General features: G+C 42.8%; 1 protein-coding gene across 3 annotated transcripts in view; it reads right to left on the bottom strand.

Moving 5' to 3' along the window:
- Window positions 1–12,657, bottom strand: part of ZFYVE26 (zinc finger FYVE-type containing 26) — a 64,768-nt gene that overhangs the window by 29,765 nt on the left and 22,346 nt on the right. For all 3 annotated transcript variants that reach the window (XM_077322492.1, XM_077322495.1, XM_077322493.1), the window contains exons 15-27: window positions 12,006–12,204; window positions 11,021–11,284; window positions 10,764–10,871; window positions 9,216–9,380; window positions 8,296–8,523; window positions 7,787–7,892; window positions 5,808–6,547; window positions 5,010–5,206; window positions 3,461–3,565; window positions 2,665–2,787; window positions 2,014–2,190; window positions 1,363–1,609; window positions 189–278 (exon numbers count right to left, since the gene is read on the bottom strand). In XM_077322492.1, the coding sequence (XP_077178607.1) occupies window positions 189–278; window positions 1,363–1,609; window positions 2,014–2,190; window positions 2,665–2,787; window positions 3,461–3,565; window positions 5,010–5,206; window positions 5,808–6,547; window positions 7,787–7,892; window positions 8,296–8,523; window positions 9,216–9,380; window positions 10,764–10,871; window positions 11,021–11,284; window positions 12,006–12,204 (2,749 nt within the window). The remainder of the gene's footprint in view (window positions 1–188; window positions 279–1,362; window positions 1,610–2,013; window positions 2,191–2,664; window positions 2,788–3,460; window positions 3,566–5,009; window positions 5,207–5,807; window positions 6,548–7,786; window positions 7,893–8,295; window positions 8,524–9,215; window positions 9,381–10,763; window positions 10,872–11,020; window positions 11,285–12,005; window positions 12,205–12,657) is intronic.

Genomic DNA, 12,657 nt, shown 5'->3' with positions numbered 1-12,657 from the left:
CCTATTTGCCCTCTTGTCAAAGAGAGGAGGGAGAGTGGGAGCCACAGGCCCTTTCAGCTATAGAAATCATAATAAAAAGATCTATATTGTATTTCAAAAACAAAAGCAGAAGTAAATACTAGGATGAGATTAACAGAAATAAACACACCCAGTTGAACACAGCCTAACTATTATGCCCTTTTTCTCACCAGGAAAACATAACTCTGTTGATCCTGATTTAGACAATGTGCCAGATTCGGATACCTGACAAAGACTCTCTTGAAACTGAACAATGGAATCTAGGCAAAAAAAGAGAAGATATCGGTTAGTATTTTTTAATTAATCTGCAAAAAGGAAGATTACAATAATCTACTCAGCAGGGCACAAAAATATTAATCCAAAATAGGGATTAATTTGTTTGACACAAGTTGGATTAGATGACCTATGAGGTCCCTTCCAACTCTATTATTCTATGATTCTAAGTGGGCCATAAATGTTTCCCAGACTGGTTCATAAATGATTTATTAACTGTCTAGCATACAACATTGAGTATAGAATTCAAGTTTTGGACCTAAGTAACAGAATGTAGGCTAATATTTAGGACTGAAAACTGCCGTTTAACCTCACTAGAACTTTTAACGTTCTCCTTCCTGAAATGCTTTTGCCCATGCATATTTTAGAAGAGTGAAAAGTTCAGTTTACAAAAACAGCACATGGCTGACATGGGGATCCCATAAAGCCCACATTGTGACTGCAGGCCCCACAAATACTGATATAAAACGGAAGACTCAGGAGAGAGACATGATTAATCTCCAAATACTGGAAAGGCTGCCATATACCAAGGGACCAAGATTTGTTCTCTGCTGACCTGGAAAGGGTGACTAGTTCTGATGGGCTTAAATTACAGCAAAGGATATTTTGGTTGAGTGACAAGGAGAAACTTCCTAATGGTAAAAGTTGGTAGAAAATGAACCAGTTGCCTATGGGAATGGTGGGCTCTCCCTTGCTGGGAGTCTTCAAGCAGACACTGGACCACCATTTCTCAGGAAAGCTCTACTTTGGATTTTCAGCAATAAGGGGTGGGGGGTTAAACAAGCATTTGGTTTGTGACCCTACTGCGACAAGTGGTCATAGAACTACAACGCTGTGTGGTGATAAGGCCACTTGGACAGAAGAGGAACTGGGGGGGGGGGATATAGGGCAGCTCTGAGGCCTTGAAAGCAAGCCCCAAGCACCAAGCACCAACCTAGATTCCCAGAACACATCACAATGAGAATAGCAGGAACCAGCATTCCCCTGTGTATGCTTCAGGACTTGTGACAATGGGTTTAATATATGGCAGGAACCACCTCCCTTCAGCCGAGACTTCTTAAATACAGTCACCTGATCTCTTCTCTTTTAATGACATAGGGAAGTCGAGGGCTTTCCCTGCATACTTGGAAAGCAAAGCATCAACATCTTCTACAGTGAAACCTATCTCTTGTCCATCCAAGAGCTGATGCAGCGTCTGTATGGCCACGGCAGCCCAATCCACTTTCATATTCATCAGGAGCTGTTCCAGCATGAGCAGTGGCTTGCAGGACAGGTGAGAGTAGTTAGCACGGTAAGCCTCAGGAAGAGTCAGCAACACCTTGTGTGTGCAAGAAACAAAAAGAAATTGCTCCCTGAGGAATAAGCGCATAAGCAGATCACAACACCTCAAGAAATTCAAGTAGAAGGCAGCTGCTGTGTACTGAACTTGGCCATGGGCACATCACCTTTTGGTCTTACACAATATGATTGCTTTCATGATTTCTGAGGCTTTCTTCCATCAGCTGCTGTACTGCTTGTGCAGAAGCAGAAAGGGGAATACAGTTACACAAGGGAAAATATTCAACAATGTGGCAAACAAGGAATGCAAACAGCTTGAGGTTCTTCTGAGGTGTTTTATAGAACACCAAGACCCAGTATTAGCACCCTTCTGTTTGGCACATACAGTCTACTATACTAAAAATAAAATTCAGCAATACTGCTGAGAACTTGGCTCCCGCTTACCTTTGATCCTATGTAGAGAGCCTGAATTTCATTGTGGCGCATTGCTGTTAAGTGCCCGTAGAAAAAGGTTGTGAGGTAATCTGCAAGAAAGTGAGAAGCGGCCAAACTGGGATGCTTATCAAGGCACTGTTCACTTATGACAAGCTGAATGTCTGGGTCTTCTATCCTTTGTAAGAGCTGTAAAGAGATTGCAGAGATCATTCAAATACAAGAGGCATAGTTTATTAGAAGTCTAAGGTCCCACAAGCATCTGAATAGACTTCAGTATCTTCTACCGTAAAGTGCAACAGAAATAATAAAGAAAACGTTGCCCACCAGATTTCTAACATGATGCCATCTGCAGTTAACACTGGACTTTGGTCTAAAGTATTTCAGAACAGGAATCCTCAAAAACAAGCAAAAAAACCCAGCAATGTTTTTGGGATTTAACATTTCCCATTGTTTATCACCAGTTAACAATTAATTTCACAGACACTTAGATTCAAATGCCTGCGTGTCTTACAAATTGCTTTTTTACAAGATTATTTTTTTCATCATGAACCCCCCCCCCCCAAAAAAGGCTACTGCTTTAAAAGACAGGAAAGTGCCTATCTGCGATACCTAGATACCCTCAGTCTTGCCAAGGATGGGAACAGATCAAAAAATGGTTACCAGTAAGGCCTTCTCCATGTCTCCCTTCTCCAATAAGTGAAGGAGATGCTTCTGGTGAAGACTGATTAACTGGTCTCTTGGAATAGGATATAGATTACCCCATTCTTCGCATAACTCATATTCCTAGGATAAAAACCAAAGTTCTTTAGGAATTCCATTTTGCACTGTTACTATCAAATATAAGTAAGAAATCCAGTAACCCATACAATACAGTCTTCAGAGGGAAATCATATACAGTACCATGTCTAACATAGTTTTGTTAAATCTTGTGTAAATTTCCAAGCTTTTCGTACAATTCCCACATCTTCCCAAATGTGTTAACCTGTTGCTATTCTGGGGTGGATACTGCAATTCATGGGTGCAAGGGTCAGTTAGCTGTAGCAAGGATTGGGTGAAACTGCTCTCTTTTTCCTCTTCCATGAGCATCACTTCACTCACATAAGAGGTAGAAAGGATGATCTCATTCTCTTCCCCTCTCCCCACTATAGCCCTCAAGCTGCTGTGGCTGTTTAGTACACAGAGGTCCCTTGGCACCAGGAATAAACTTTTCCAGGATCAGAAATGGTTCTGGAGGAGGGGGAGAGCAAGGAAGATATGGGACCATGAGTGCTTTCCCACTGGCAGTTTGTGGGATCCAAGCCACTCAACCAACAAGAAAGCAGGCAATTCGGGGAAGAATAAAAACCAATTCTACAAAGCCAGAATACACAGGAGAGTCTTGTTCTTCCAACACAAAGTTTAATGGACTAAGCAAGACCAAGTTTCCCCAACCCCCCACCTCCATACAGGACAGTACCTTTGCCTCTAGAATCACCCCCAGAACAGCTTGAGGATTATCATCGCAAGCTGTTTTGAGATCCTGCCAGTCAAGCCACACCGGGATATCTTGTAGATTTAAGATCTATTAAAATAAAATAAAAATTTGTTTTAATTAGTTTGAGAAAGGTAATTTTGTTGGTCTGTGGTCAAAGATCTAGATTCAAGTTCAGTAGCATTTTAGAGACCAACAAAATTGTTGGGGCATAAGCTTTCACAGCTTTGATCTTTTTTTAAATGACCCATGAAGGAAAGTACTATGTGTGATACTGTGTTTTACACAGATCTCTAAGAAACAGCTGGTTTTTACTTCATGTCTGTTCTCCAGAGAGCATCCTCTGAACTGAGTCAGCCAGTCTTTATAACATCTTGTACATTTTACCTTCCATAATAAAAAAGAGAATCTGGTGCTACATCAGACATCTTTCTGGAACTAAAAAGAAGTCTTCATGACTGGGAGCCTGCAGCAGAATGGATGCTATTACTTCACATAGTGTCATCAATGTACACAGCAAGGTACAGTAATGGAAAAACACTGCATCCCACTGATGATCCAAATTCTTAGTGACGGAAAATTTTACTTCACTTTTCTCCCCGATGGGGACCCAAAGCAAGACACAATTTCTTCTCCATTTTATTCTCACAAGAACCCTGTCATGTAAGTTAGGTTGAGAACATGTGACTGGCTAAACAAACTTCAATGGCAGACTGTGCAATCTTACAAACACTTCCCTGGGAGTAAGCCCCACTGAGTACACTTGAGTAGGTTTCTGAGTAGACCTGCTTAGGGGGGTTCAAACCTGGGTCTCCCAAGCCCAGTCTGATACTCCAGCTACCTGTAGTAGTCACGGAAATTGCATTGTCTTGACAACCAGATCATCTGAAGGTCATCCAAAAGCACTTTTAGGGATCAGTCCTATCATTCTCATGTATCACAATAGAAAACAATCCAGTGAATATTATTAACATGGTAATGCAGTTTTTTCTTCATTTGCAGGAACACCCAGGAGTCTTAAATCAAAGTACACCCCAATAATTTCCCCAGGTTTAAGAACTGACCAGCAGTTCCAGAGTTAGAGAGGAGAAACCTGAAGACAACTGGGCGTATATACTTCTTATAGTTAAACAGAAACATTTTGTTAATAATAACGTTATACCACATACACAGATAAAATCTGGGACAAAGCTTGTCTGTTAACAGTTAGTTCAATTGTTTGTTGAACCACTATGTAAGCTTGGTGGAATCACTAGAACTTATTTTCAAGTAATTCAGTGATTCAGTCACCCCACTTACCCTGTACAGGTTCTGGATAAAACAGATCACCAAAGAACACTAATCTTGCATTAGATTCAATTATTCCTACTTCCATTTAGACCAGGGGACCCAGAAATGCTTGAGAGTTATCATCACCTCTTGAACAGACATGCATTTTAATACCTTCCAAAATAAAGTGACGTTTGATTCATGGGGAAGGCAGTTTCCACATTCACCACTGGAAAAGTAGCCGAGGCGAAGAAAAAATATTCACCTTTTGATAAACCTGAAGTTCTCTTGTCTTGCTCTGCAGATCAGATTTGAGTTCTTCAGACACCTCAGGGTCACAGGTGCAATAAGATAAAATCTCTAGACAAGCCTTCAGGGGCCACCTATCCAGACAACGCAAGGCCAGCCTGCTCCGCAGCATAGCATCCCTCACTCGGAAGAGATGCCGCCAACCTTCCAGACCTGGAAAGCACGAAAGCCCAATTTCTGCACTCTGTACATTTCAGCTGCACAGTGTCAACCCAGCATCAAAGTTTATAACCTCACTCCAAAACAGAGTGACAGCTTCATTACTGTGCACTCTGCCTTGATATTGGTATGTCATCTATTTTATCACAAAACTGTTTATTCTTTTCTTAAGAGTTCCACACCTCGCTTCTTCTCTCCCTCCCACCACCCTAACAAGTTTTAGGCATCCAAGTCTACTTTGGAGACATTGCCTTTATAAAGAGATCACTCCTATGCCATTTCACGGAGGATATCACCTCAACACAAATGGTGCATTGAGCCCACTACAAACAACATGCAACCTTAACTGTAACACAGCCAACACAGCCCCTCTCAATGTAACCTTCATCTGAATAGAGCCATTACACCCTCTCACAATGTAAAGTTAGCATTGTTAAAAAACCTTAAATGATAAAACTGTCCCCATACTCAAAACAAGTTGCAGTGAGGAGAGGACAGAATGTGCTTTTTTATTTCTCCACAGAAATGAATGAAGCCCCAAATTTCAGGTTCACTCTCCGAGGTGTCATCTACACGAGAAGAAAACACTTCTTACTATCAGCAGCAGCACAACTCAGGACAGCATCCCTCACAGTGACCAGCTCTTCCATATCCTGGCTGTAGAGATCCAAGACCCTCAGGGCTCTGAGCCAGTCACCTGCCGTGAGTGCTTGCTCAAAGATTTCCATTAACACCTCAACAGCTCTGACTGAATGCAATCCCACGAACAGCAAGGAGATGTAGGATTTGCCACAGAGGCTACTAGCCAACCGATTTTGCTCATCTTGAAGGTCCTGAAAGGGCTGGCTCATAGTAAGAAGAAAGCTCTCCAGAAATGGGAATTCCTTTAACAGCACTTCACATTCCCTGGAAATTTGCTCCATAGACAAGGGGACTTCACGTTTGCCTCGGAACTCTATCCACGACAGGCCTGTTTTGGGAGCCTTCTGAACATCGGATGCACTGAGACAAGCCACGGCAGCTGTTAATGTTGACTGAGACTTCAGGAACGAGACGGCGGAAGCTGTGAGCATGTGCTGGTTCAGATCAGCCAGTGAGGAAGAAGAATGGCTTGAAGCGTCCTCAGAGTCCATGGCTGGATTGTGGATGGGTATCTCAACATCAGGCAAACAGTGATAGGCATGGAGATGGGCTAAGCTGCTTATATTGGTCAAAAGGGATCTAGTCTGGCTGCTTTGCCTGGTGTTACACAGGGGCAGTGCTTCACAGCAACAGTGAATTATTACTTGCTGAACATTTAAATTCAGTTCTTCTTTGGCCAGCAGCAGAGACAGCCTGTAGGATACAGAAAGAGAACAGAGAGAACAAACTAAGGTCAGCTGAGGAGCTGTGGCCACTCTCATTCCCTGTCTGCCTCTAAGACACTCACACAGTTGCCACAGTCACTTTCCGTTTCCCCAACCAGCCATGCTGTGGCCGTACAGTGAAGCTTTTCAGGGAAACAAGGGGAAAGCCCTTTTAAGGCCAAGGATAAGGGAAATGGGCATGGCAGCAAACTGCTCTATGCATTTGGCAAATTGGAACTCAGCTTCACCACCCCCTCGCTGCAGCAGAGCCAGAGGGAGAATCTATACACACCATCCTCCACAGCCACTGTGCAGATGCCCCTTTAGATTCTTTTCTTCCCTGCTTAAGAAGGAAGAAAGCCCCAAAATTGGATGAAGCATGTACAGAATAAGCATGAATTCATGTGCAGATTCCAAGCTTAATGCTTAAGGTCTCCCTACTTGTTTTGCAGGGCAAAATCATCGCATAGGACAAGCCATTGTGCAGAGAGCAGATGGAAGGATTCTGTCAAGGGATTTTAAGCAGGTAGTTTGAGTGTTGCCCAAGCAAGAAGATAAACTTGTAGACTACACTTTACATCTGCTGTAGTTGCTAGAGTCAAACTACGCTGTGTCATTTGCAACAGGCACTGTCCAAATTCTGCCACGGTGACTTGGACAGAGACTTATTGTGTGTGAGCAAACACATTCCCCCAAGTGAGTGGGGCAAGGGCTTCAGTCATCCCTCCCTTACCGTTTTCCTGGCCCAAAGCAACACTGACAGCTGCTCTTTGCCCCGAGGAGCTGTGCTTGGACCCATCAGTACACACCACAGTCAGGTCAGAGGCGCACAGGCATTGCAATTTTCAAATTTTACAAATAGTTACATAATTTGACCCCTAGAGTCTCTAGCATACAGAAGCAGACTTCAAGAAATGTCAATTTTCATTGAGGTATTTAAAGGTACCTCCAAGAACGTGGCGGGAGGGTTGCATTTCCATACAAGGAGATGTTCAAATTGTACAAAAGAATGCAACACCAACCTTTCACAACCTTTCATGTCACAGTCAAAGGAAAGATGGAGACAAACTGATCCTAACCATTTCCTTAACTGTTCAGAGGTAACCATGTCTTGGCAATCATGGAATATTTTTGCTTTTGAAATGCCAGCTGAAATGGAACTCATTTAACAGGACAAAAATTTTAAAAATCTGGCTTCTGATCAAGTGGATGTCTAGAAACCACTTACTTGTCTGGAGAAACCTGTCTCTCAAACAGCAGCTGGGACAGCAACAGAGAAGGGCTCTGCTGGAGCAACAAGAAGGGGTTTCCTATTTGCACTTCAGCAGACTGATCTAGAGTGGAAAGATTGACACACAGGATTCAATTTCACATTGTGCCTCCAAAATCTGTCTTCCAAGCCTCACTCCTTATGGCAAAGGTGAACTCTCCAAAACTCCTCACTAGGATATTCAGTTTCCTAATATATTGCTTTGTTTTCATTCAAACGCAATCTTAATTTTTTAATTGATTCAAATATAGATGAATTTCTATTTCCTAAAATGTAACCAAACAGCAAGATAAAGATACTTAATATTTAGTGTACTGTAACACATTTCCCCCTAGATCAAATGTATCATCAAAATAAAGTTTAAAATAAATTTTTGAAGTCACAGAAAGTTGCTAGTGAAGCTATGGTGTACAGAACTTCTAAACCAAACAGATCAAGTTGTTCTTTCAGGGACTGAGATATCTTACCTAGTTCTGGATTGAGACTCTGAAGGATAACCGCAGCCAGCTTGTTAACGTAAGTAAAGAAGTTCTGTACGTAGACAGGCTGCACCCTGCTGTCCTGTGTGGTCTGAGCATGTCGGTCCAGCGTTCTTAGCAACATTTTGACTTGATTATAAACGGGATGTGCCTCTAATTCTGCAGGTTTCAAAGAGGCTTGTTCCACCAATGAGGCAAGTAAGTTACCTTTGGAATCTTGTTAAAATAAAAAGTCAAAAAAGATAAGAGATGAAATATTTCATCACAACAGCATGCAAGGCCTTCCTCTCACCAAAATCAGACTCCTCAGACGCTGCTTTCCACCTTCCATTCAAGTCAACAGGTCTGCTCCAACCAGCGACAGAAGCAGTACAAAAGTACGCCACCTAGGTATGCTGCACAGGCATCAGTAAGAATTAAACTATATTCTTAGCTATTATGTTGCACCCGGTGTGTGAGATGATCAAATATTGTTCACTCAGTTGAATTCAGTTCTGTTTTCATTACCAAGTAACCTCAGTCAGAAAAATAAGAGCTGCAAGCACAAAAAATTGAATCCTTGGTCGGGAAAATAACATTCCTTTTTTTTAAAAAAATAGTAGTGAACACTAAAATGAAGATCGTAAAAAACTGGGGATAAACTTAGAGGTGGTCTTAAAGCACAGGGCATCCGAGGCAGTTGCCCTGGGCTGGGTGACCTCCTGAGCACCAAAGTCCTCCACAGAGGGAGAAAGAAGCAGCACCTGTCCACCACATGCACCCACTGGCCCTACCCGGGGGGCCTTGAGCATTCGCTGGCTGCCACACGCATTCGCCTGCTCTATCAAGGACATAAACAGCAGTCAGCGAGAGAGAAAGGTTTAGAAGCAACTGAGTGACTGGAAGTCGATTTAATGAAATATGTGTACCTGAAGAATTTTCTACATTTTCCAGTTTCTCCAGGACTTGATCAAAGCGCTGTAATAACACAATCTGATCAGTAATACAGCCCTCTGTCAGGCTCGGATAACAAGTCTGCAGCAGATCCACAATACTGCAGTGGAAGTGACTACTTATTTCCTCATCGGAGATTTCTGTTGGGAAATGGAGAAGACCAACTATGTCAAAACTTGGTGCCATTTTAAATATCACATTGTCTCACAAAAGAGAGTAACACTCTACGAATGGCTGAAATTTCAACTCTCAAGCCAGCCCAGGAATGTCTGAAACAGCAGCTGCCTTGTGAACACAGAATCATTATCCCAATACTCTTATACTTCTGGTAGCTTTTCAAGATCTCCAGCTTAGGTCCTCTCTCATTTGAGCAGATGCTTCATTCAGTTTCCTGTACAGAACTCAGTCTCTATACTGGAGAAGGTGTATACACAACTATCTGAAGTGTGGCACAGAGGCTTTCCTGCTGGAGGAACACAACTGGGTAGCCAACAACTGCCCAACAGCAGCAGAAAATATACTCAGATAGATCACGAACTGAGTTAATGTCAGAACAAGTGGAAGGTGGAAGGCAGAAAGGCAGCTCTGGCCAACCAGTTGCCCAGAGTATCGGTAAGCAAGTCCTCTTTCACAGACACAGCAGTCTTACTTCTGGGCCACCAACTAGCTTTGCTCCAGGGCCTTTATTTGGATCTAGGATCTAGGTCAGTGGTTCTCAACTTTCCTAATGCTGCGACCCTTTAATACAGTTCCTCATGTTGTGGTGACTTCCAACCCTAAAATCATGCAAGTGTTCTTTCACAGAAAGTAAACTGAAACTGACCAATGGCGTGAAGATCCATTGTTCATGAATTGTATATAAATTGGTTTTTTAACCAGAATTTCTCAGTTCAGTTTTACTTCTTGTCCCACCGAGCTGCGCCACCACTGGAGTGGCTGGGGGGAGACTGTGCTGCGCTGGAGGCACTGCTGGAGCCCCTGGCGGCCAATCACGGGCACCTGCTGGAGGACCGGCAACAGTGGCAGCGCTCCCCCTCCCAGCCAAGCTGCTCACCCTGCCACAAACCCTGTGAAAGGGTCGTTCAACCCCCAAAGGGGTCCCAGCCCCCAGGTTGAGAACCACTGATCTACGTCTTCCCAATCTCTACTTTATTGTGTGTGAGGAGTAAAAGTATTTATGCTTGAATCTACTCTAAGCCTTTACAAGAAATTGCTGTCCTCTTTGAAGAAGGGCTGGAAACAAGCATAAGCTCATGCCAAGGCTGTTGTTTACAAATGGAAGCCTTCTTGGGATTGTGCTGAATCTACTGAATTCTGCATCCCACACTCTGTTGAGCAATCCCAGGCATATGGATTTCTGCTAGCTACATAGCAGTGAAATAAAATGTATATCTAGCATGTCCAATAGTGTGAGATGAAGTGAAATATTGATGTAAACATATATATGAGCCCTGGCCACAAACACGTTAATAGCCAGGACTAATCAGCTGAAACCTACTTGGAGGAACAAATGACACAATTACCTGATTTAGGGTGTCCTTGAGACATATTGATAATTTTGCTTATTTGCTGAAGAAATGCTGGGAATCCTCTCAAGCCATCAGAGCACAGAACAGATTCAAGTCTTCGTCCTGTTATCAGATGTGGAAGGCAAAGCAAGGAGAACAGAAAGCATAAGGTCAACAAAATTAGACTGAAGCTCTCTGGTGACCTGTTGTTGCCTTAGATTACTTTTAAGGCTACAAAATCCAGAATACAATGGTAAGTGAGAGAAACCTACCCTTAATTTCAAGGCTGTTAAGCAACTTCCTCTCTGCCATCTCTAAGAGCTGCTTGCAGGTCTTCCATAAGTGACCCTGGGTGGCTGCCAAGTCAAACGTGGCCATGGCAGAGGAGCAGAGGCCTTCCAGGACATCGCTCAGGGGGTCTGTATGGTCTAGCTGGACACTGTTGGTCCAGAAGCCCTCTTGGAACATAGGGACAAGACCTTCCGAAGGTCTAAGCAGCTTATCAGTGACATCCGAAATGGAGTAAAAGACCATACCTAAAGAAAGTCAACAAAAAAAAGCTAAGCAGGTCATTTGGACCCAAATGAAACAGTCCCTCAGCTTTCCTTTTGTTTTGTTCATGTCTGGGAGTACACAATTCCTTTGCCTTCTAATGCTTAGGATTGTTTTAGACAACACAGCAGAAGGCAGAGGTTGCTTACAATCTTCCTGGTTCCAGGGCTATGATGGAACCTTGCAAGTAGAGTGTTTTAATCTGACCTTCGTGGTTCCTTGACTACAGTGTTCACATATATAGCACAGACGCACAAAGAACACACACACAAAGACCAGTGTGACAACAATGGACAATTGCACTGGATATCTGGTGCAGAGATAGTGCATGTCATTCCCTAGAACCCACAACATCCCTTATAACGTATGTGTGGTAAAATGCTTAGGCCGTTGCTTACCTGCCCTTTAGGCTCAACACTATTACAAGCCAGAACAACTTCTGATCCACCAGGCTAATCACAGGATATAACCTGTTAATAACGGCCTGCTCTACTCCCCACAAAAATCTGGAAGTTTGTTTTCCAGCATTGGGCCGCTGTATCATGGCCTGTGTCACAAGTTATACAGGCACACCTGGCTTTACAGTTAGGTTTTATTTAAGCCTTTGTGCATTATGTGGAAGCTACAATTACTGTTCTTTGAAGTCTTTGTGTCTCATGGTACAACATGGTAATGTTACTACATATTGTGTGATTAAGTTCCCACCTGCTGCTGCTGCGTTCCCAATAGCCTGTAGCGTTGAACGGCCACAGACCGACTGTTTCAGGCTCACAGAACCCTCCAATGATTGAGCATCCATCTTGTGTTCCACTTTTGCCAGTTCCTTGATCACTTCTTGATAATGTTCCAGGAAAATTAGCTCCCCATAGGACACAGAGGACTCCAAATTAAACACAGCAGCTACCTAGGATTGTGGGATTTAGAGACACTGTTTAATCGGTCAGAAGACTGTTGTGGGAGAAGGTAGATAAAGAATGAGCACAGCTCCTTTAATTCAGGGCTCTCTTGAAATTGTTGCATGGTGGAAGCATACATGCAAAGAAATATTTCAAAAGGAGAAAACATCCTGCTACCACTACTACAGAATTTCTCTCTCTCAAAAAGGGATCTATACAGGTAACCAATCCCAACCTAAATCTTCCATTATTTACACCTTCCAAGTGACGAAAGCTTCCATTTTCACTTTTCTTTATTATATAAATGAGATCAAAGGGTTTTTTTTAATGAAGTGGTATTGCCATTAGGTAGTAAATATTGTTATAAGCCGCCCTTTCTAAATGTTTAGGATGGGTAACAATATAGACTCAACAATTGATAAAATTATGTTGTGTATAAATATCGCGAAAGCATTCTTGTT

Source organism: Paroedura picta, chromosome 2 (genome assembly GCF_049243985.1).
Source record: "Paroedura picta isolate Pp20150507F chromosome 2, Ppicta_v3.0, whole genome shotgun sequence".
NCBI lineage: Eukaryota > Metazoa > Chordata > Lepidosauria > Squamata > Gekkonidae > Paroedura > Paroedura picta.
Note: the sequence above shows the minus strand (reverse complement) of the source record. Positions and strands in the feature narration are given on the sequence as shown.